We start from the raw sequence: 26,126 nt of genomic DNA on the forward strand, positions 1-26,126 counted from the left end.
CTGTCCATCTGCACCAGGGGCGGACGATCAAGAAGAAGGAGTTGTAGGCTGCATACAGATTCAAAAAGGCGCCTCTTAGCACCCTTATAGGGAGATGGGAGGCCCTTACGACGTAGCGGACGGTGAGCCTTACGGCGAAGGTGGCCAACAGCAACAACAGCAGAAGAGTCTTCTGAAGAGGAGTCTCTATGAGTGTACTCTCTCGCGAACGAAAGAGAAACACTTCGTAGAAGAGACGGGTCAGCCAGTGACCTAAAAGGAGCAATCCTCCGAAGCGGGGCTCCTGCAGTTGCCCAGCCCCTTGAGCGTAACTGCAGGTGCGACCGCTCAGCACCAAAAGCATAGTCGCACGAAAAAAATGCAAGAGAAGAACCCCCCAAAAGGGGAAAAACTCAAGCCTGGACAGGAAAAAAACTTCCCTCGGAAGGAAAGTTACCCACCCAAGGAGGCTCATCCTGAGTGTTCTAAAATGAACTGGAGAGCTGTCAATCGTCACGGGAGTACTTCCAGGAGAAGGAGACACGCCCCTGACGAAGTTCTATAGGGGAGGCAGCAACAGCCGAATCCCCAGGCCTCAACAAGACAGCTCACTCTGTTGTCACATTACAGAAACGAACTAGATCGGTAACTGTAAAAAATAAAACAAAAATCATTAGTTAACATTCATTCCCCCGGGAAGGCTCCGAAGAGGAATCCCGAGGGAAAGGAACACAAGAATTACACATCAGGCACGTGCCCCCAACACCACTTACACTCACGGAAGGAGAGCTGTAACCAACACAGAATTATAAAAATTATAATTATGTAATTATGTAGTTTAAAAATGAATGAACACTAAAGAAAGAACGAAAACCCCGAAAGGAATCGTTCGACAAAGCAGAAAAATCAACAAATACAATTAGATTCATAAACTAACTGAGACAAAACGTACGGCGTAGCAAACCCCCCACACGGGAAGGAAGCTACAAAGGCGTAGTAAAAGTACGTAGTAAAAGGGTGAACGACCTCAAGAGAGAGAGAGAGAAAGACCGAAGTCAAACTCGATCGCGACCCATGAAATTACACCATGGTGGCCTAACTGCCGAGGGCTCCACGGAGATATCGCACACTACACACACAAACACAAACTCTGAAAAGGAAACTTACTGATTTCTATACTCAAATATATACATAAACATGAGAAAATGTTTACATATATATTGAGTAAAAGAAAAGTAAGTGATTAAGCAAAGACAAAACAAACAATGGCTGCCAAGCGAGGACAAAGACAGAGACGTCTGTCCAAGTCCGAGCCAAAAGTGAAAGTGAAGCAATTCACCGGTGTGTGAGGGGGGAGGGGTAGCTAGCTACCACTCCCCTACCCCCCTGCTAACTAGCGCGGGGGTAATACACCCTCGTTAAAATTCTAATGGCTCGCCATTTCAGCTACACTAAAAGGTAAACCCAATGTAAATAGCGTGGTTTGTATTTCGGTTATGGAAATCTTTTTTCCTTATCTAAAAATTACTTTCTCTCCTTGACAGTTATGAGAATCGTACGGAAGTCATTTTGTTTATAACGTACAAGCTTTACCACTCCACAGCGTATACTCTCAAGTTCCATAAATACTGTAACTTCAACCACCTCTTCCCTAAGAGGAACTGAGAGACATTATACACCTTACAACAGATATTGTGCATTCCTTGTGCAGAAATGCTATCAAACCCAACAGGTAGACAACTTAAAATGCAATAAAAACTTATCAAAATCTGGTAAGGGGATACTTCTTGATGTAACCGCAGCAACTAAAAAACTGAATAACATGCAACCGATGACACTCATTCCATTAACCAGTAGATTGTATTATTACTTGATTTGGGGCATGTAGCTTTTGAAAGGAGAGAAAATAGCAAAATTCTAATAAAATTTGGGGTAAACATTGTTATTCAGATGATCTGGAAAAGAAACAATATTAACATCGGGGGAGGTTCATTTCACTCCCTCAAGACGGTTAAATAAGAAGATAAAATTAAACCATATTTTTCAATATTGTTTAAATTAGTTAAAATAATTCTCTAGGCCCATTGGATTTTCCAATGGTAGAGTTAACTGACTGACCACACCCTACTTCAAGTTAAAAATAAAAAAGTTTTTCTACACATATTTATGTGGTTGAATTTACTGATATTACCGTTTACTCTTACATGTGCGTAAAAACTTTTAATGCCACTTACCATTTCAACTCTGAAGTCCTCAATGCTCTTGTATTTTGAAAGACGCTCCTTGAGCCTATCTTGTATTGATAGAATTGAACTATTTTTGTAGTATTTGAGAAATGCCCAGAATTTCTCAAGACCATAAAGCTGACCTAAATCAGAGTCTCTTAAAGTTTCTTCTTGGAAGTCTGTATAGATCTCCTCCCGGAAATGTTTCTCTAAGCCATAACTGAAGAATCTAAAGAGGCACTCTAATCCATATCTTAAAAGAAAGAAATTATCAGGTTATAAAACAGTAAAAATTAAAGATGCTTCAAAAAAGGTTTTCTATTTAACTAACATTAAATCTGAAAGATTACAAGATATAGCACTGCCTGGATAAATTTGTCAAAATGTAATCAAACGTCAAAAAATAATTAAGGACACAAAATTATCAATAAATAGTTTTATTGACCACTAAAATTATCAATAAATAGTTCAATTAACCACTAAGATAACATTTTTAACTTACACAGCTGGTCCAAGGGCCTTCTTTTCTTATTAATTCTCACTCAAATTATTGAAACTCCTAAGGTTTCATTATATACTGTACACTGACAATTTCCTTTACTATTATTCCCATATATTGACATACAATGAGGATTGAAAACTACATTTGTTTGATTATAAGTCAAATTCTGCAGCACCTAAATTTTTAGAATTAGTGGAATATTACTTTTGGAAGAACACCACAATCGAACAGTTGGTTCAACCTGCTTTAATTTGTCATCGCCAGAGGCATTATTCCACGTCTGCTATTCATCTTACATGACTCATGACCTCTGCTTGGAATTTTGGAAATTTAGATTATTGCATTTTTCACTTGGGGAATATCTATATTTCATGTTTCAAATATAGTGATGCCTCTTCATACCAATGCTTCTGTGTGCAAAAAATTCATGATAAGAATTGAAATGCAAAGATTTTTTTGCCTTGTATGAAAAGATTTTCAAGATGCGAAATGCGATTCGTAAGTGCCGAGAATAATTTAAAAATCTGCATGCTGCCAAACTGTAATCTAGCCACCATTGTCCTACTCTCCCATTGGTTATCTCCCTACCTTGATGCTAGTTACCGCCGAAAAATCATGCTCGCCTATTTTTTTATCAATAAGTACACCTTTAAGTTGAAAACACAATGAACAGTCCTGTATAGTGTGTATGTATGTACACAAAATGCTACTACACATATCAAAACATTATTGGATCATTTTTCTTTCATTTCGGTAAATAAATAACCGATCGTAACATTTTTTTTCTAAGGTCATGATTATTTATTTACAGTTAATTTTATATCAATAAGTATATTTTTGAAAAAAAAAATAACACAACGAACAGATCTTTATTGTATGTACAAAAGCACAAAGCTACTACACCTATCAAAACCTTACTGATATATTTTTCTTTTATTTCGGTAAATAAATAAGATTGTAAAATTTTTTTCTTTTCTATGCCATGATTATTTATTTAAAAATAATTTTATATCAATAAGTACATTTTTGAAAAAAAAACACAATTAACTGAACTTTATTGTGGGTACAAAAGCACAAAGCTGCTACGCTTATCAAACACATTAGCAATATTTTTTTTATTTAATTTCAGAAAATAAATAACAGAGGGTAATATTTTTTCCCTTTAACATCATGATTTATTTATTTACAATGAATTCCATTTCAATAAGTATATTCTTAAATTAAAAAGCACAATGAACAGTATTGTACTGTATTGTATGCACGTACATACAACGCTACTACGCATACTAAAACATAAGTGATATATTTTTCTTTCATTTCAGTAAATAAGCGGCTAGTCTCTCTTTTGTCTCCTGTTCCCTTCTCAAGAGATGCTCTGGCTGTTTTGGAAGGTTCTCATTGAACTGCTGACCTGCTATCTCCGGATCCAGTTTTGAGACGCAGAAGGTTAGATGAACCTCGTTCCACTTCTGCAGGTAGGCATGGCAAGAGATAATGGTCTACATTCTTCTAGCACTGGGCATGGTTTGCCCGCACTGACTGCCCTCATGACACTGTCAAGAGCTTTCACTGAGAAGGGGATGCCTCTTGCTCAATGCTGAAACTTTGGAGTTGGTATATCGGGCTCCCTTTAGGGTCTTAGACAGAATAGCATGTGCCTTGTCATGCTCAAAGACGATGACTTCCTTCGGTTCCGTCTCCTCGTGGGATGCTGGTTCATCCCGCAGTCTCATGTAACAATCTGGGTATGTCGAAAGGCTAGGCCAGAATTGGAGAACTTCAACTGATTTGGCCCCCAACTTCTCAGAGATGTAGAGCTTCCCATTCATCAAGGGCATATACTCGTGTACCTCGAGGGGTTGGTTTCAGAGCAGTGAGGTAAATCAGAAACTCTAAGAGGCTTAGTAAAGCCTCTGGAAACGCTAGAGCGTTTCCCTTCTCTTACCTCTTTCTTCGTCTCTTTGGGATCTTGCTTAATCTCCTGCTGTTCCTTCCGGAACACTACCATCATCTGCTGAATCGACTCTAGGAGCGCTTCGCTCCGGCCAATCAGCGCATCCGGATGGGGAGTAGCGGCTGAAGAGGTTGACAGCACAGGCTGACATGCCGTCACGGGAAACTGAGGGTCCTCAGTTACCGTCGACACGGATCCATCTTCCCCCTTAGTTGGTTGAACCACATCTTCTTCAGGGTCTTCTTGTAGAAAGTCCTTTTCGGTGTCAGTAGACACCTCCAACATCCGTTCCTGGTGGATGTCCATGCCTTCCAGTGCCTTATTAATATCTGCATCCACTGTCAGTTGGATGAAGGGAGGCTTGACCTGTACTTGGGGCACAACTGTGCTGGATTGGGCATTGGGGAACAGAAGGCACCTCAAAGCTTCATTAGGTAGGTAAGATCCCGGAGAGTTCTTCTGGAACCCTTTTACCCACCTCCGACCAGTTTCTCTTGCTGTATCCCTTGACTCTGTAGTGTCAGGGTTATCTTCTCCAAATCCTTCGGTCATCAGGGCGGAGCAGATGGAGCAACCCTTTGGGTTCCAATACCTAAGGGATCCAGATACGATGCAGCAGGGGGCATGAGACCTGCACATCGTATGCCCACAAAAGTCCTTACTCTTGTGGTTGCAGAACACGACTGCACACTTCACCGTTGGCTGCTCCTGTAAGGAAAGAAAAGGTGAAATGAGTAGAGGATTATTTATATCATTGATATAAATGCATATTTAAAAATAGTATTGCTTACTTTTATATTTAATAGCTTAGGATAGTAAGCTAGAAAGGAAATGGGAAAGACACATATCTGTGTTTCCTCTCCAGGCAATTGCTGTGACCTCCGTCAATATTAATATTTTAATTTCCCTATGAGGGAGAATACAGAGTGGAATAACTCCCGTACGTAGAGCTGGAGTCAGTGAATGTTTACACTAACTCCTCCACTTGTAGAATAATAATACTGAACAGTGACTTATAAATGTCCCGATGATCTAACGAATTCATCAGGGTGTTGAAGGAATACTTCACCTCAACATTTTATACGGTCCCAACAATAGACTGTGAAAGGATACACAGAATATGTTAGAATTACTTGTACTACTGTATCATTGTATACTGTAGTTTTCTAACTGCTGTATTATACAGCAGATATACTGGCTACTGTATTGTCATATACTGTAGTTTTACCGGTATACTACCGGGGTTAGGCTATTGCCTGGTGGCACTAACTGATAGGGAGAGAGAAAGAATGGAAAGGAGGATTCCGTATTATCATAGTTTAGTACAATAATAGGAAGTGTAGGGGGGGCTACTGCCGCCTACTGCCTCCTTCCCAGAATGAGAGTTCTATTGGAGGGGGAAGAATGCATTTGATTCTAGCTTCCATCCAGCCACAATATTTGCTGCCGGCTGTACAGCCGGTTGCAAGGTTTGTGGATAGCAGTCCAAGAGAGGACTGAAGAATTCTCAACAGTATAATGGGTTTCCCAACGGCAGCCGTCAGGGCCGGCTCAGCCTCTCCCCCCGGGGCATTTGCTTCCGTTAGGGAAGGACATAAGGGGGAGCTGGTCGAGGTGGTAACCTAGCCGCCGCTTGTAGGAACCCGGCCGGTAACTCAGTCACCCCGGCAAGCGGGGATGATTGTAGAATACCAGCCAAAGGAATATTGTGACGACTAGGCCGACACTAAAGGAGAGAAGGGGGAGGGAAAAGGGTCATATAGTTTACAGGAGAGAAAGACGACAGCAAGTATGCCGTCAACTTTTGGCTGTAAATCAAAGAAGCATGTTTTATGAATGTTAATTTACTTCATTTTCTAATTTTCATATTTTCTTATATGATTTTTTTAAAATAAATTCACACCACATCACACACATTATTTATTCATCGGAATCTGATGAATGTAATGGGAGGGGACTGTTACCCTCAATAATGACGCTATCTTGGAACCAGAATGCTGGAGTTCACGTGACATAGGAAAAAGAACTTAACCATCACTCCTAGATATTATAGTTATAAATCAGTTTATTTGAAGTGGCTGGCTTGCTTTGAAATTGAATTATTCTTCATAACATGAATTGACATAAATTCAAAAATTTATATTAAAAAAAAAAATAAAAAAATCTAAATAACAATATTGGTAGTGGTCTTCTTCCACTAGTTTGCGCCACTGCAGATAAGAGTGCATGCCAGGATATTCTAAACAAGAAATTGCCGATTTCTAAATAATATATAATGTATATATCAAGCTTGGTCGGTGGGAGTCAGTTAATTGTGAATGCCAATTAATTGGGTGGCAGTTGAAAGGACTGTATATATATGTATATCTATCTATCTATCTATATATATATATATATATATATAAAGTGGGCGCTGAATGTTTTTTCGGGAGAAATTTTTTCACCGTTTTAAGGAATCCTCTATATGCGTCACGGAACAATCCCCGAGAAAAAAATGATTAATTGGCACCTTTTCCTTGTTTCCACTGCAGTCTACATCGAGGAAACAATAACAGATTAGTAGCTTATTAGCCGTGGTAGAAGTCAGTTTGTGCTGCATGTGCTCCTGTCTGGACTGGTTTTTCTCAAAGTGTTGCCCCCCCCCCTGTTCTTTTTTTGTAATGGTGGGTGCGTATACTTCAAGGGATGATCATGTAAGAGTCATTCAATGCTTTGAATTAGGTTTAAGTACCGCTGAAAACGTTCGCCAGACGGATGTAAAGGAACGAACCGTCCAGAACACTGTCGCGAGATACAAGGCTTCAGGAAGGAAAGAGGTACCCCTCCCTGCCATGAAGTGTGGGGATACAAGGCTTCAGGAAGGAAAGAGGTACCCCTCCCTGCCAGGAAGTGTGGGAGGCCCCCCTTGTTATCTGAACGATCTATTTCGCTTCTGAGACGTGAAGCAGAGCTTAATCCTTCGTTCAGTGCTCGTCAATTCCGGGAAAAACATCCTGAAATTTTAGGAAAGTGTAAAGTACGTATTTTACAGACGTACTTGTCTGTGAAGTTGGGATTTAAGAGTGTTGTGGCGCCTAAAAAGAGCTTGCTAACTGACGCCCATATTAAGAAACGAAAGTTGGTTTTTGATAAGTTTGGTAAATGGGACGTTAATGACTGGAAACAAGTGTTGTTCACTGACGAATCGACATTTCATTGTTCGGCAAGCACCTCGACGAAAGTTTGGCGAAGTCCACGCTGCAATAAATACAGTGAAAAACTTATTCGTCCTTGTGAAAAGTTCCCTAAAACTTTGATGGTATGGGGTTCTATGGGCTATGAGGGAGTTGGGGAATTATGTATTTTTGAAAATAATGAAAGAGTGAACCAGCATATTTATTACGTCGTACTGAATGAGTTTTTAGAGGGAAGTTTTGAGAAAACAGGTGCTTCGATCCTTCAGCAAGACGGCGCACGCTGCCACACAACGGCATTGTTGATAAAGAACTGGTTGCAGGATTGTGGTGTGGAGCTTTTAAGTAACTGGCCCCCTAATTCCCCTGACTTTAGTCCCATTGAAAATCTGTGGTCAATCATTAAGCAACGATTGCAGAAAGTTGACTGCTCCACGATCGACAAACTTAAGGCTGCCATCCTTGCTGCTTGGAACAGTATCGAACCAGAGATTTGTCAGCACCTCATTGAAAGTGTTCCCCGACGGCTTAAGGCAGCTAAAGAGAACAAATTTGGTGTTACCAAATACTAGATAACATAAGGTAAGCTCAAACACCATTTTTATATAATAACTAATTTTTTGCATTCCCTTACAGGTCAACAAAGGTGCTCGTGAGTATGCGCTTGCCTAAATTGCCTTCAGCCGAAAAGACATTCAGCGCCTACTTTATATATATATATATATATATATATATATATATATATATATATATATATATATATATATATATATATATATATAGTGAACCCTCGTTTATTGCAGTAGATAGGTTCCAAACCCGACCGCGATAGCTGAAAACCCGCGAAGTAGGGACACCATATTTACGTATTTATTTAACATGTATATTCAGACTTTTAAAACCTTCCCTTTACATAGTATTGTTAACAAACTTCCTTTAATGTACAGAACACTTAATGCATGTACTACAGTACCCTAAACTAAAACAGGCACAAATATTAAAGGCGATTTTATATCATGCGTTTCCTAACCACGTCAAAAAGCACGATAAAAAATGACAACCAATGTTTTGTTTACGTTTATCTCTGATCATAATGAAGAAACAAACACATTTACACATCTGTGTATATGTTAGTTTTTGCATAGATTATATTGATTATATGTTGATTTTGTTATTACCAATGTTTTATTTAATTTTTCTTAGGACTTCCAAATAAATGAAATGAATGCCATTTATATAATGTTTTTCTTTATGACGCCGCCTGAAACGGAAACCTTCCATTCGTTTACTGTACGCTCCATCTTCGATCGTAATAAACAAACGAAGGCATTAAACGCGCATGATGAAAGTGATAAATAATGATATCAAAAGCTTTTAGTAAATATGTTATTACAAATATTATTTACTATATCTATATAAAATCCTACATACGTAGCAAAGCAGGAAAATAATTTTTTTTCTTTTTTTTTTTGGCGTTTAATCAACAATAACAAACTGCCGCTAATGACCGAATGATAATATGAGAGAGAGAGAGAGAGAGAGAGAGAGAGAGAGAGAGAGAGAGAGAGAGAGAGAGAGAGAGAGAGAGAGGTTTTAAATGTGATAAACAAAAAAATATGATAGGTTATAACATGTATATTCAGACTTTTAAAACCTTCCCTTTACGTAGTACTGTTAACAAACTACAGTAGGGTCCCGAATTAAGCATGTTCGAATTACACGATTCCCCTTTTCCGCGATCGCTATTTTTCAAAAATAAATTTTTTGTATCTGCGAGGCTGTTCAAAGTTCGCGAGTCAAGCACTAAAAAATGTATCAAATCTATTGTCTTTTTAAGTATATTGGTAGCCCTAAATACGGTGATTTATAATAAATGTTACAAAACAATATTAACATTACATTTCATTAAACATAATTTCATAATGAATAGCCTATTTAAGGATAAAATTCCACATCAACAATGAAATCAACTGTTAACTGTGCGAGTCCAGCTGACAAAATGTAAACAGAAATGTGGTTACGTTCTCGGCAATCTTTATCTTTCTCCAACCTTACGATAATTGTAATGGTACTGTTAATGATGGTATATTAAAGCATTATTTTTGTTTAGTACAGTATATTTAAAAGCCTTATTTTTCCCTCTGGGCGTTCAAGGTTTTCACGAGTAGACTGGGTTCGTTTATCGGCAGGGAATAGCCTAAACTTCGATAACGAGTCGTCAATATTTTGTCATATTTTAAACAGTATACATTTGATTTGCAAACATTGGTTTTGTAGAGTAGACGGTAAAATAAAATCTAGAGAGAGAGAGAGAGAGAGAGAGAGAGAGAGAGAGAGAGAGAGATTTGATGGCAGAAATCCCCCCCTCTCTCTCTCTCTCTCTCTCTCTCTCTCTCTCTCTCTCTCTCTCTCTCTCTCTCTCTCTCTCTCTCTCTCCGTAAGAAATAAAACCATAGTTCACATATGGCAACTTGAGTTTAAGAATGAAATTAACATGAATATTGTTAGTTGTGGCGATCAATTCCTCGCTTCAGGGGGTACACGAAACAAAAACACGACATTCAATTACAACAGCTGATTCTCTCTCTCTCTCTCTCTCTCTCTCTCTCTCTCTCTCTCTCTCGCTCTCTCTCTCTCTCTCTCTCTCTCTCTCTCTCTCTCTCTCTCGTTATACAATACTTACAAATAGATGAAGAAACCAAAATCGGTTTTCTTGAAGTGTCAATTAAATACAAAACGAAAAAATTATACCGTGTATACATCCATTTCAATCATAGCTTAAAATACGGTAACCGATTTCGTCCGCAAACCACTATTTTTTAGGAAACACCATTCTATTCCAGAAAATTTTTACTCTTTAAATGTCAATTGCGCTATAATAAAACATGTACTTATGTTGTTAAATTTCGGGTGTGTTTTAAAAATCGAGTATTGCTAACTTATTTTTGTTTTACTTTTGGCTGTGATCACATCAGCTGATGTCTAGCTTCCGCGCGAATACAATAACAAAGAATTGTTTACACCATTTCTTATCTTATTCAAACCATCTATACAGTTAATATTACATAAACACCAATGTGTTATAACCTATCATATTTATTGTTTAGTACTTTAAAACCATCCCTCTCTCTCTCTCTCTCTCTCTCTCTCTCTCTCTCTCTCTCTCTCTCTCACATCGAACGTTATAGCGGTAACCTAATTGTTCGGTGACTTTAAAAATAGGCCTAGTACTTTCTTCTTTTACCTTTTTTGCATATGGATCCATAATTGAGGTGGGTACAAGTTGACTTATAACTGAAGTTAGGAAAAGTATTTTGGATATGGAAAGGACAATTATCTTTCGTAACAGTTTAGAATTATCGTAAGTTATCACACTGTCATTAGCGGCAGTTTGCTATTGTGGATTAAACGCATAAGGAAAAAAAAAATTTCCAGCTTTGCTACGAATTTAGGAATTTATATGGATACGGTAAGTAAAATATTTGTAATAACATAATGTTTACTAAATGTTTGTAATATCATTAGTTATGACTTAGATCATGTGTGTTTAATGCATTCGTTTGTTTATTATGATCAAAGATGGAGCGTAAACAAATGGAAGGTTTCCGTTTCAGGCGGCATCATAAAGAAAAACATTTCATAAATGGCATTCATTTCATTTATTTGAAAGTTCTAATAAAAAATAATTAGAACATTGGTAATAACAAATTCAACATATAATCAATACTGATAAGGTTGCTGTCGATGCAAAAACTAACAGATGAGTAAGTGCGTCTGTTTCTTCGTTATGATCAGAGATAAACGGAAACAAAACATTGGTTGTTTTTTATTGTGCTTTTTGGCGTGTTTAGGAAACGCATGATATAAAATCGCCTTTATTTTGTTAATTCTGGATTTTCAATCATACAACAAAAGCTAGTCTATAGTGATGGTTTTGCTATTCACCAGTTGTCTTATACAATAGATATGACAAACATTAAAATTTGTCTGTATTTTGGGTCGTGTTATAACGGGAAATATATGGTGTTTACACCTATCCTGGTTGTAATTTTAACCATTTTTCAAGTTATTAGAACTTTAAAGTATATTAAATGTTTGATTTATTTACAAGAACAATTTGATATTATAAAGAAATACAGTATAGTACAAAGAAAGTATTGGAAATGGGTAGTAAACACATTTGAATAAGCAAATTGCTGGTTGCCATGGCCGCAATGGAATTATTTCTGTTAGTTGTGTGTTTCGAAATAAGCGATTTTCCATTCATACGAGGTCATCAATCGACCAAATTCTCGCATAATTCGGGACCCTACTTTTACCCTTTAATGTACAGAACACTTAATGCATGTACTACAGTACCCTAAACTAAAACAGGCACAAATATTAAAATGTTAGAATATTATAGTATAAAAAAATAAAGATTGTTACTGTACTCACCACGAAAGAAGTTGAAGAAAAACTTGAATGATGATGGCGATGAATTTTCTGCACAGTAGAAATGATGATGATGAAGCTGATGATGTCTTCTAGTGTGCAGCCAATGATAGTATTTTATGTCTCTTCAGACGAAGGTGTCTTTTCCTGGGACACCACTTCAACTTCTTCCTGGGACACTTCTTCAATTTCTTCCGAAGGCATAGTAGCAGGAGGAACTGGCTCTTTTTTGCGAGGCTGGAAGAACATTGTGATCGGAAGTTGCTGCCGCTGCTTCTTTTTTCGCTCGAAGAGCATCCTGTAGGGAGTCATGTCTTCATCGATTTTGTTGCAGAATTGCATAGAACGAACCATATCCTCGTCCCACTCTTGCGACAAATCTTTCAACTCCTTCGCAAGGTTGCAGAGCTTGGCAAGCCGTTCTAATGTTAAGCCCGTTTCTTCGACATTTTCTTGGGTCTCTTCCTGTGTTTCACTGTCTTCTTCACTCGCCGATTTCGTCAGGTCTTCGAGGTCTGCGTCAGTTAGCGGCTGGGAAAGGCAGTCCAACAATTCGTTGACGTCTTCAGTCGTCATGTCGCCAAACCTGTCACCTCCAATTATCGCAGCCAACTGCACAGATTTCCGTATTGCAGTGTTTTGAATCTCAGCAAGTGTAAATCCCTCGTCATCGTAAACAATCTGGGGCCACAACTTCTTCCAGCTCGCATTAACAGTAGCAGGTTTCATTTCTTTCAGTGCCTTCTGGATGCTCTGCAGGCACGTGGCTATTGTGTACTTCCGCCAGTACGCCTTCAAATTGAATGTTTCATCCTCATCATCTTGGGCAGCATCCACACACGCAACGAGGTCCGCCAAGGTATTCTTCGTGTAGAGAGCCTTGAACGCCCTGATAACCCCTTGAATTAATGACGTTGTGTTGGGTGGCAGGAACTCAACCTGAATGCCCTCATGCGACAGATCAGTTGCGTGTCCACCAGCATTATCCATAAGGAGAAGGATCTTAAATGGCAAGCCCTTCTCTAAGAGATATTTACTGACTTACGGGATAAAACACTGGTGGAACCAGTTGGAGGTCAGCATCTTCGTAATCCATGCTTTTGGATTATGCATCCAGTACACGGGAAAGAGATTCTTATTTTTATTTTTCAAAGCGCGAGGATTTTTCGATTTGTAAATAAGCCCCGGCTTTAGCAAAAATCCAGCAGCATTGCCACACATCACGAGGGTAACACGATCTTTGAATGCTTTAAAGCCAGAGGCTTTGGCTTCTTCTTTGAACAGGAAAGTTCGTGATGGCATTCTCTTCCAAAACAAGCCGGTCTCATCCATATTAAACACTTGTTCGGGCTTGTATCCACCTTCAGTGATAATGTTCTTAAATGTCTCATTCGCGTAAGTTTCAGCAGCGGTAGTGTCAACGGAAGCAGCCTCGCCATGCAGGGAAACGCTTTTCAGGCCGAAGCGTTTCTGAAACTTCGCGAACCATCCTTTGCTGGCGGAAAAACGTCGTTTCTGAGGCTGGGAATCAGTGGATGTCCCTGCTTGAGGTTCATCTAGTACATCATCTTCGTCTTCTTCAGCATGGTCACCATCGTCGTCTTGAGGTTCCTTTGCCGCAAAATTCTCATACAAACCCAAAGACTTGGTTCGGATGGTGTTCGTATCCAAGGCTATGTTCTTCTTCCGGCAGTCGGCAATCCAGACTGCTAAAGCACCTTCCATACGGACGATCGTTTATTACGAGCGGTAACAACTCGCTTCGCTGACCTGCTAAAGGTGATGGCAGCCGTCTTTCTAATGTTCGCCTCATCCTTCTTAATGTAGCGAACGGTAGATTCGTTCACTCCAAAATGGTGGGCTGCGGCCGCGTAACTTCTGCCTTCTTTCAACATATCGAGAAGTGTCACCTTCTCAGCAATCGTCATCATTTTTCGGTGGCGTTTAGGCTCACTACCAGCCTTAGGAGAACCAGAAGGCTTGGGAGCCATTGAACGCTTGGGAGCCATTATTATTATTATTATTATTACTATCTAAGCTACAACCTTAGTTGGAAAAGCAAGATGCTATAAGCCCAGGGGCTCCAACAGGGAAAAATAGCCCAGTGAGGAAAGGAAATAAGGAAATAAATAAATGAAGAGAACAAATTAACAATAAATCGTTCTAAAAAAAGTAACAACGTCAAAACAGACATGTCACATATAATCTATAAACAACATCAAAAACAAATATGTCATAAATAAACTATAAAAAGACTCATGTCCACCTGGTCAACGAAAAAGCATTTGCTCCGACTTTGAACTTTTGAAGTTCTATTGATTCAACTACCCGATTAGGATGATCATTCCACAACTTGGTAACAGCTGGAATAAAACTTCTAGAGTACTGCGTAGTATTGAGCCTCATGATGGAGAAGGCCTGGCTATTAGAATTAACTGCCTGCCTAGTATTACGAACAGGATAGAATTGTCCAGGGAGATCGGAATGTAAAGGATGGTCAGAGTTATGAAAAATCTTATGCAACATGCATAATGAACTAATTGAACGACGGTGCCAAAGATTAATATCTAGATCAGGAATAAAAAATTTAATAGACCGTAAGTTTCTGTCCAACAAATTAAGATGAGAATCAGCAGCTGAAGACCAGACAGGAGAACAATACTCAAAACAAGGTAGAATGAAAGAATTAAAACACTTCTTCAGAATAGATTGATCACCAAAAATCTTGAAAGACTTTCTCAATAAGCCTATTTTTTGTGCAATTGAAGAAGACACAGACCTTATATGTTTCTCAAAAGTAAATTTGCTGTTGAGAATCACACCTAAAATTTTGAAAGAGTCATACAAATTTAAAGAAACATTATCAATACCGAGATCCGGATGTTGAGGAGCCACCGTCCTTGACCTACTTACAATCATACTTTGAGTTTTGTTAGGATTCAACTTCATACCACATAATTTGCACCATGCACTAATTCTAGCTAAATCTCTATTAAGGGATTCACCAACCCCAGATCTACATTCAGGGGATGGAATTGATGCAAAGAGAATAGCATCATCTGCATATGCAACAAGCTTGTTTTCTAGGCCAAACCAAATGTCATGTGTATATAGTATGAAAAGTAATGGGCCACGAACACTACCCTGTAGAACACCGGATATCACATTCCTATACTCACTATGGTGCCCATCAACAACAACTCTTTGAGATCTATTACTTAAAAAATCAATAATAATGCTAAGAAACGACCCACCCACTCCCAAGTGTTTGAGTTTGAAAACAAGGACCTCATGATTAACACGGTCAAAGGCAGCTCTAAAATCAAGGCCAATCATACGAACTTCCTGACCACAATCAAGGGATTTCTGTACAGCATTGGAGATTGTAAGAAGGGCATCACATGCTCCAAGGCCTTTACGAAAACCAAATTGCAAACTAGGGAGTAGATGATTATCTTCAGCAAACCTATTAAGACGTTTTGCCAGAAGACGTTCAAAAACTTTAGATAATATGGGAGTTATGGAAATTGAACGCTTGGGAGCCATTGTAGGGGTTAAACAGAAAGTTCAACAAAAAGTTAAACTTCAAACAGTCACGCACGGCACAGATTAAAGTTATACAGTAACGTAGCAGCATCTACCCGGCGAGAGAGCGGCAAACAAAGTGGCCGCGAGAGGATGCTGCGGATCGGAGAAGCGGTCAAAACACCAATCACAGGCTAATTACAAAACTTGGGAGCTGATTCGTCATCTATCAGCACTGGAACCAATCACAGTCCGTCTTACATGCTACGTAGTAGTTACAAATTCAAATACAAGGTACTATATACAGTATGCTTTATGTACGCTATTTTACGCTTGTTTTGTTGTAGGATATGTACGCTTATTCGAGATGTGATTTTTGCAACAAAGAATATTATTGGATGCAGTACTACATACGTATACATACAAAAGATTCATGGAAAAGATGCACATCCATTACATTTGTAGTAGTAGCCATCAGCAGCCTTACACCATTCAAATATGACAAAGTCAGACTGCACCTGATTTGTGTTTCATGTTCGATTTAATTTTACTACGTATACTGAATTATCGTATGATCACATTCTCTTTTCGTGTTTTATTTCTTTCTGTACTGAATTATATGTCATATGTAATGCAATGAACCATCAGTAAGAGCAGATATTACTAATTATTAATGGAATTAACGAAATATTTGGGGTCTTCATATATCGCGGCTATTTTCGAAATTTCCGGAAAATCTGCGACATATGTTTATACATGCGTTATGAAAAAAATCTGCGAAGTTGTGAATCCGCGATAGTCGAACCGCAAAGTAGCGAGGCCTCACTGTATATATATATATATATATATATATATATATACAGTATATATATATATATATATATATATATATATATATATATATGTGTGTGTATATATATGTGTGAGTGTGTATATATGAGTATATATATATATATATATATATATATATATATATATATGTGTGTGTGTGTGTGTATATATATGTGTGTGTGTGTATATATATGAATATATATATATATATATATATATATATATATATATATATATATATATATATATATATATATATATATATATGTATGTATGTATATAACGGCTCCCCTTCGTTCACCACTCTTCCCCCCTCAAAGAGTTAAATCTATTCGGGGTGAAGATTGCTATGTGTCATATCAAAAAATACATCCCCTGATATTATGCGATATCCTTAAAGATATATTAAGGATACTCGCGCCAGGAGTTAGAATTCTGGAGACCTATGGTTAATTCTCTGGGAGTATCATTGTAGCAAAATATCCCTTATAAAGCTACCTAAAGGAACCTTCCATCAGGACAACATGGCTATATCACCCAAAAATAGATTTTTCGCTTTGGTCAAAATCCAATTCACGGTATACTTTTCGAGTTCCCCTTTGTGAAGAGCGAGCCTTTTTTCCTGTCGGTGCGGTGACAGTTGTGTGATGCCGTATTCTAACCTTATAAATATTTTGGTCTCACCTTATCGAGGTGGTTTTCCCAATTACTGATACCGAACTTAAATATATCATTGTGGCTTTTTACAATTGTTTGAAGGCCTAGCCCTTAGGGGTTCTAGCCTATTAACCCGACAGCATTCTCCTTTATAAAGAGTCGTCAGTCTGTCGGCAATGCCGCAACTTATGGCTTCGTCATCTCCGACGGCATTTCCTTTTCTAAGGCCTAGTCCTTCGGGGTTCTGGCCTTTTAACCCGGCAGCATTCTTCTTTTTAAGAAAGTTGTCAGATTGTCGGCAATGTCGGTACTTACGGCTTTGTTGTCTCCGACAGTATTAGTTTTCTGGGCCATTTTATAGTGATATGTCGCTATGTTATTGATTTGGCCTATACTGCCACACTCTTTTTGTTACGACATGATAATTGGTACAAATTATCGGAGTTTATTTTGCTGCCGTCTTTACCGACACTGTTGTAACTGGTGGCAGTTCTCGCCCAGTCTTGGGTATGATTATTTAGGAATAGCCTTGGGAGTTGACGATGCCGTTACCTATCTCTTCCGTTAAGGATGGCATGGATATTATGTTATGACGGCATATGATTCATGAGTATAAACCTCAAGTGCCAGCCTTGGGAGTTGATGATGGCGTTACCTATCTGTGCCATTAAAGACAGCATGGATATTATGTTATGACGGCATATGATTTACAAGTATAAACCTCAAGTGCCATAAAGACCTTACTTCTACTACTTGCGAGGTATCTTTATGCTAGTCAGTTTTGGAGTTCTCTTTTGCGAAAGATTCTCCTTAACTAGACTTTAGATTTAACTATTATATTTAGTTAATTATTTCCATTACTTTATTCAGATCCTTTGAGGACGTGGATTAGATTGTGCATCTTACAAGTGGGATTCTATTACGATCCCCCTAGTCAGATTTTGGTTTAAAGAATATTCTTCTATTTTATCTTTGATTGCACCAATTATTAATGCATCGATATATTTTGTACGGTAGGTGACTCTGTTACCTTCCTATTAGCCCTTTCTCTGCGGAGAGAGTAGGATATTGTTTTTGAAGAGCATTCTTGTTCCCCCTTTTATCTGAAAGATATTCAATGATAAAAGGGGACAATTTCAGTTGGCTTTACTTCTAATCTAACGCCATTATAGGAGTCTGAATATTGTGGCCCCTTTTTCTCTTTCTGATCAAAAATTGTAAATACACACATTTTGGGATTTAATTTCCCAATTTTTTTGACTGAAATTTTGAATGATACTAATCCATTCCTTTCAGTGTGGTGATCTCAAGAGACTAAGGTACTCATGGTCGTTTTTCCTCTTTACCGGCAGAATCTTCGAAGAAGATACATTGTTGAGTTCCGATCTGTGCCAGGACCGTGAGGTATCCCTGTGGGCATGATACCTACAGGATACAGGCTCAATGCAGGAGAATGATGGGTCCAATCTCCTATTGGGGCCCTCAGGACTGCATTGTGTGTAAGGACTTACATTATTCTGGATGGATATTGGAGGGTGTTCTTCCACAAAAAGAATGCTGAGCCAAAGGCTCCTTACCTTCCTTCTGTAGCTTGGAAGGATATTCTTTTCACGAATGCAGTCCAGGACTCGGTTTTGGGGTACGCTCCACCTAGACCCACTTCTACCGTTCAGTTCCATGTGGATGACACTTCAATTTTTTTAGCCTTGACGTGGAGAATTTATCCTTGGTTTCTTCTTTATCTTCAGATAGAGAATCGGCTCTCCTGCCAGTAGTAAATTCTGATGATCCCCTCCCTCATGTGGGCGATTCTTACTTGTCCGAATTGGAAGAGGTTAGTGTGACTTTCAAGAGACTTGGTGCGTTCCATAGTTTCCACTGCCGTCACTACGGTGGTTGCTCTATCAACTGTTATGATTACGCCTTCCTTTTCAGGTACGCCTCCAGTTTCTGTCCCTCCCTCACCCTTCCCCGGTTGAGCCGGGCGAACCAACACTTCCTACATTCTCATCTAACTTGGAAAATATGTCCCTGTTGGAAAACATGAAGGCCTGTATGGAAGGGACCCAAGAATACCAATGAAGGATTGGTAAAGCCTTACCGGAGGAGATTAAGGCTTTGAAATCTCCAGAGGATCCTTCTAAGTCTAAGGTTTTACCTTCCAGCTTCCCTCTTACACGCAACAGAGCCCGTGGAGGTATCCGGCATGCAGTGCTATCAGAGGGTATTTTTCATATTGGAGAGGGGCTAGGCTCTAGTCCGGTTGCTGATCTGGAATTTTATCCAGATATAGAGGCCTACCCCTTTTGCTATGTTAGGTTAGCTGAAGGTGGCCCGTGGGGACGACACTATCCTTAAGAAACGATTCTTCTAGTTCACACCAGAGGCGGCATCTGGCAGTGAAGGACATAAAGACAGTAGGGTGTATTAGCTCACAATTAGGTGCTTTTACTGAAAGGTTGGCCACTTTTATAGCACCCGACACAATGGTTTTTTCCTTAACTTCGAAAGCCTTTTTGGCTGTGGAAAAGGTCTTCAAGGAGGCTAAGTCTCTTCCAGTCTTGGAAGAAAGGAAACCTGTGTCACTCGTTCTTCCCCTTGACACTGAACACTAGTTGGATATTCAGTTTACTTTTACGGAAGGGAAATTAGATAAGGATATAGCCAGCCGGCAGTTAATGAAAGACTGCCGAGATTTCTGGCACACCTACTTAAGGTGGAATTGGAGGCCAGGGAGAGACTATCAGCTTTGATGTCTCTTCAATGCTTGTAGAAATGATGATCCGTAATCTGTTGATGCCCCTGTCTTTTTGCTTTTGGCCAAGATGCGCATGGCTATTTTTATGAAGGATCTCTGACTTTTTCAGGCTCGAAGAGTCTGCCGGAAGCATGTTTTAGCTTCCGCGATCATTCGTCTTGAACCGAAGCGTCTTACTGATGCCTGTATTAGGGGTAAAGATCTTTTTCCACAGACTTTAGTTAAGGAGATCTTGGATAAAGCGGCAGCAGAACATGAGTGTCTTTTCCCAAGATGGGGAAGATCTAAAAGAAAAAAAAGGGAATTTATTCCTGAGGTTGGCCCTCAACCTAAGAGGGACCATACACCAACATACTTTAGGAAGACCTTCATCTCTGCTTCAGGTAGTGCTTTGCAGAATCTTTTAACTGTTCCTCACCCAATGACTTCACGGTCCCCAGCATTCAATCCTAGATTTGAACAAGGGACCTCGTCCTTTCGTCCCCCCAAGACTGTAAGAAGGGTTAGAAATCGGTCCGAGTCGGGGTCTCCGAAGTAACGGGCCCTAAGGGCAAACATCCTGAGGATACTCTAGAAGGGGGAAGACTGTAATGGTTCCAGGACAGATGGCTGTTCAGTCCTTGGCCACAAAGCGTGAATTCCAGTGGTTTAGGCTGGAAATGGAAGAGATAAACCCCGAGGATCAAGAGATTTTTCCAGATTAACACCACATCTGGTACAATATGTGTAGGACTTTTTGGGAAGAGTTATCCGTTGCACAAAATCTATGAAGTTTCGAGGTTGTCTATTCTGCATGGCAAAAGAATGTTTCGATAATTCCTCGAACTATTCTCGACTTGTCCCATCTCATTCTATTCGTTCTTTGCGACAAGTTCTGGAGGCTGACTCTTTCGCAGATACGGACCTTACTACCTCCGGGGGTTTACACAGTCTATATAGATCTTACCGAAGCTTACTGGCATCTTCCGATAGGTCGACGCTTCTCCCCCTACCTTGATTTCAGACTAGAGAGAAAGGCTTATATATTCAGAGATATGCCATTCGAGCTCCCTCAGCAAAGGAATGCACGGAAGCAACATATCACGTGGCAAGATTCCTCCAATATCTAGGATTCCAAATAAACTTCCAGAAGTCAAGGATGAACCCGGATCAAGGGTTCCCGTGGTTAGGGATTCGTTGGAATCTGAAGACCCATGCCCTCTCTATTCCTGCTGCCAAGAGGAAGGAAATAGTCCGGTTAGTTCGGTCTTTCATCTTCTTGAGAAAGACCCCCAGACGTTGTCAGGAAAGGGTTCTGGGCTCATTTCAGTATGTTTCTATAACGAACCCTCTCAAGGTCAAACTCAAAGATGCATGCAGGGTTAAGAAGAAAGGAGCTTCCACAGCTCTCCGCGATCATCAGAAGATGACCCAGGAATTGCTTCGACGACAATTCCGTCAGTGGTCACATGCCAGGAGTCTTTCCAAGACGGTTCTGTTGCACTTTCCTCCTCCTATAGTGTTTCTACCTACAGACGCCTCACTGGACGGTTGGGGGGGGGGGGAATGCTCCTCTCAAGAGTGTAAGGTCATTGGTTTCAGAGTTTCAAGCAATTCCACTTCAATATTCTGGAGACCATGGCAGTCTTCTTATCCCTATAAATGTCTACATTTACAGAACAACACTCATTTTCATCTTTTATTAGACAGCAGAGTAATAGTTCATTGCATCGACAGGCAAGGGTCAAGATCTCTCCGAATAAACCATGTAATGATTGCCATTTTTTCATTGGCCCAGAGGAAGAGGGGATTTCTGTCTGAATCTCACCTCATGGAGTCCGGAATGGGATGGCACTCTCTATCTCGAACACATCCATTAGAGACAGAATGGTCTCTAGATGAATCATTCCCTTTCATGCAAGGTGGTAGTCCCAGGTCTTCAAGTAGACCTGTTTGCAACTAGCCTCAACAAGACACTTCCCAATCAAGTAGCACCATCTGTAGATCTAAAGGTGATAGGCATGGATGTGTTATTCATGAATTGGAATCATTGGGAGAAGATTAATGTATTTCTACCCTTCAATCTTCTCTTGAAGGTGTTAGACGAGTTCTGATCGTTCAGGTGGACAGCAGCCCTGGTTGCTCCGCTTTGGAAAACAAACAACTGGTATCCTTTGGTGACATGATGAACTCCAGGCTGGTACCTCTACCCAGCCCGAGCCTGTCTCAAGTAAGACAGAGGAAAACTGTCTTCGCTTCATCCTAATAACCGAATGCCCTTCATCTTATAATTTTTTCGCATTAGCCATGGGAAAAAAAAGATTTCAAATTTTACGGGACAAATTGGCATTTGCGGAAAATTATAGAACTTCCACTAATTTGAATTGGTGTGAAAATTCGTGGAAAAATTGGGTTTGGTATGTGGAAGATAAAAATCCCCTTCTAAATCTATGGATTTTTGTTTAGGCTTTCTGATCGACTTATATGCGAAAGATTTAGCATCCTCCACGATTGCGTCATGCAAGTCGGCCCTCTCTGTCCTCTTCGTCTCGATTCCGAAAGTTTGTGCCAGGTTGAGACCAGCAGTCCTGCCGAGGCCGATCTCCTGGTTATTGAATAAGTTTTATAACTAGCTTCGGAAATTGATGATCAAACACTGTCTTTCCGAGTTTTATCTCGAAGAGCGATTTTTCTATTCGCTATGGCTTCTGGTGCTCTGATTAATGGAGTTATGGCTCTCTCTAGAGATGAGGGTCACAGAATTTACAAACAATGGTGAAGTTAATTTATACCCTGATCCTACCTTTTTGGCTAAGATAAGCTACCATCTAAATATTGGGGACCATGAAAAATAGTTCCCCTCGAAAGTGATCTCACCCCGTGTCCAGTACAGTGTTTAAAGACATATCTGGACAGAACAAAGGAGGTTAAAACGGGCCAATTCTTTAGAGGTGAGATGGTCGGTTCAGAGTTGTCTACGAAACAACTGAGAGCAATATTGGCTTATTTCCTTTGAAGAGCAGACCCCGCTAGCATGCCGCTGGGTCATGACCCTAGGAAAGTGGAATCATCTATGAACTCCTTTCAGTATATGTCATTCGAAGCTTTACAAGCTAATGGCGGTTGGAAGTCCACCAGGGTGTTTTTCAAGCATTAAGTGAAGCAATTGGATGAAGTTCTTCATTTTGTGGTGGCAGCAGGTGTTATAAAACCTGCTGCAACGACGTAGCCCTAAAGTGCATCCTTGGGCATTCTTCCAGCTTATTTTCTTTAATAAGTAAACTGTCTGTTTCTGCTTCATGATCTACATTAAGGGGACCGTGCGCCATTTTTTTTCGTATGATCCAAATTACACCATTTCATATAAAAATTTCAAGTCATTTGATCAAAAACTTTTGGATTTATTAGCAAAAATCATGATTTAAAAAAAAAAATTTAGGTACATTTTTCCCCACTACTGTAATACCAATTGTATTAAAACTTATACCATAAAAATTACTATATTAACCGAACAATTCTGTCAAGACAGAATTTTGATTTTCCTTTCTGTTTTTTTTTTTAATGAATTTCTATTTTTTCCCCTCGTCTAGAGAGAAAATAATTGTGAAAAAAAAATGTAAAAATAAAATAAAAATTTTGCCAGACAGAATTGTGGGATTTTTATTCTTTTCAATATCTTTCTCTCTAATATCGAACAACAAATAAGTGAGAAAAATGTACCTAAGTGTGAATAAGTATGTTTTTGAGTTATGAGCTTCCAAAGATTTGCAACAAATTTTCGCTTCTTTTCTTAGAGAAATCAATATATTATTATTATGATAACTTTTATTGTTTATTCCTACATAAATGCACCTTAAACGAGGTATTTGAACCCACAGTTTATTATTCCTATGTTACAAGTTGCCAGCGATCTCTCATTGTTGCCAGCGTTTTAGTTAGCAGGTTTCAGCTTTGTACTCTTATTCATATTTCCCTCTTTCTTGGTTCTTTTTTCTTGTTCTTCACTTACTTTTGGTTCTTTCTATCACCTTATGTAACATTGGCATTGCTATAAATTTCTAGAGGACGTTGTGAAAGCACAATCTACATACGAACTTCTAGTAAATAAACATATGCATTATAATTTCTATATGTCTTTGGAAACTTTGTTGATGTTCTTGTAGCTGGTAGTTTTCATTAACCTACCCTCTACCAATGCCTTTCATTTCTGCCAGAAGTACGATATTTCGAGAGAGAGAGAGAGAGAGAGAGAGAGAGAGAGAGAGAGAGAGAGAGGGAGAGAGAGAGAGAGAGAGAGAGAGAGAGAGAGAGAGAGAGAGGAGAGAGAGAGAGAGAGCATGAATTTAATTTTGGAGTGACAGCATTTGGTTGATACACTACATTGTAGATGGCAGTTCAAATTGAGAGAGAGAGAGAGAGAGAGAGAGAGAGAGAGAGAGAGAGAGAGAGAGAGAGAGAGAGAGAGAGAGAGAGAGAGAGAGAGAGAGAGATTATAGTATTTGAATAAATGGCAGTTTTAGATAATTAGAGAGAGAGAGAGAGAGAGAGAGAGAGAGAGAGAGAGAGAGAGAGAGAGAGAGAGGAGAGAGAGAGAGAGAGAGAGAGAGAGAATTATAGTATTTGAATAAATGGCAGTTTTAGATAATTAGAGAGAGAGAGAGAGAGAGAGAGAGAGAGAGAGAGAGAGAGAGAGAGAGAGAGAGAGAGAGAGAGAGAGAGAGAGAGAAACTACGATTCTGTCAAACTCAGTCATGCAGAAGATGCAGTCAGGATAACGTCATTTAAAGACCGCTTTATCTTCATTGTTTGGAAAAATGGTTGACTATTTGTTCTTTTAATGACCTTAGGTAACATTGGCCTTAGTGGATTAGACTGGGTAAGGTCTGTTTGGGGTGCAGATATCTATGGTTATCTTAGGATACGTCCCTGATTATACACGATATCTTCGGATAGTCGTTTCCGGGGGTTGGAACCCTGTGATACCCGAAGGTAATTCTCTTATAATATCAATTGCAGAAATATTATACTGTAGAAGTTGCCAGAAGGAACTTCCATTAGGACATGGCTATCTCACCCAAAAATAGAATTTTTCTACGTCAAAATCCCTTATATATATATATATATATATATATATATATATATATATATATATATATATATATATATATATATATATATATATATATATTATATATATATATATATATATATATATATATATATATATATATATATATATATATATATATATATAGGTATGTAGGTAAGTAGGTAGTAGGTTGGCCAGGGCACCAGCCACCCATTGAGATACTACCACTAGAGAGGTATTGGATCCTTTGACTGGCCAGACAGTAATGCATTGGATCCCTCTCTCTGGTTATGATTTATTTTTTCTTTGCCTACACTTACATAGAATAGTCTGGCCTATTCTTTACATATTCTCGCCTTTCCTTAGACACCTGACAACAATGAGATACTAAACACTTCTTCACCAAAGGGGTTAAATACTGTACTGCAATTGTTCAGTGTACTTTCCTCTTGGTAAGGGTAGAAGAGATTCTTTAGCTATGGTAGGCAGCTCTCCTATGAGAAGGACACTCCAAAACTAAACCATTGTTCTCTAGTTTTGGGTAGTGCCATAGCCTCTGTACCATAGTCTTCCACTTTCTTGGGTTAGAGTTCTCTTGCTTGAGGGTACACTCGGGCACACTATTCTATATTATTATTTTTTTTTCTTCCTCTTTTTTTGAAAGTGTTTTGGGCAGGCTTAATAGAAGGGCCATGGATGCCTGGTGGTTTATCAAGAGGTTGTCTTTTCCTTTTCTGATTCTTTTTCTTCTCAAAACCATCCTTACTGTCCTCCCTTCAGTGTAAGTGGCTATCCTGGAGGGTATTTAGCTTTGCATGGTGTATCGGCTCCTCCATGTTGACCAGTTTTTCTAACGTTTTACTATAGTCAATGGGCTTCATCAATCATTTTATTTACAATGCTGTACATATTGTTTTTGGTATAATTCTTGTTAATCTAGTTTTTAAGTATGATGTCTCTTTTTTCATTTCTATTAATCATTATGCTGTCTGGAGACACTGAGCGAAATCCGGGACCAGT

At 39.1% G+C, this 26,126-nt stretch overlaps 1 protein-coding gene across 3 annotated transcripts in view; it reads right to left on the reverse strand.

The window, feature by feature from the left end:
• The window catches only part of LOC137643975 (la-related protein 1B-like), a 798,692-nt gene that overhangs the window by 104,294 nt on the left and 668,272 nt on the right, over positions 1-26,126 (reverse strand). For all 3 annotated transcript variants that reach the window (XM_068376809.1, XM_068376808.1, XM_068376807.1), the window contains one exon: positions 2,214-2,457. In XM_068376809.1, coding sequence (XP_068232910.1) covers positions 2,214-2,457 — 244 coding nt within the window. The remainder of the gene's footprint in view (positions 1-2,213; positions 2,458-26,126) is intronic.

Source organism: Palaemon carinicauda, chromosome 7 (assembly GCF_036898095.1).
Source record: "Palaemon carinicauda isolate YSFRI2023 chromosome 7, ASM3689809v2, whole genome shotgun sequence".
Classification (NCBI taxonomy): domain Eukaryota; kingdom Metazoa; phylum Arthropoda; class Malacostraca; order Decapoda; family Palaemonidae; genus Palaemon; species Palaemon carinicauda.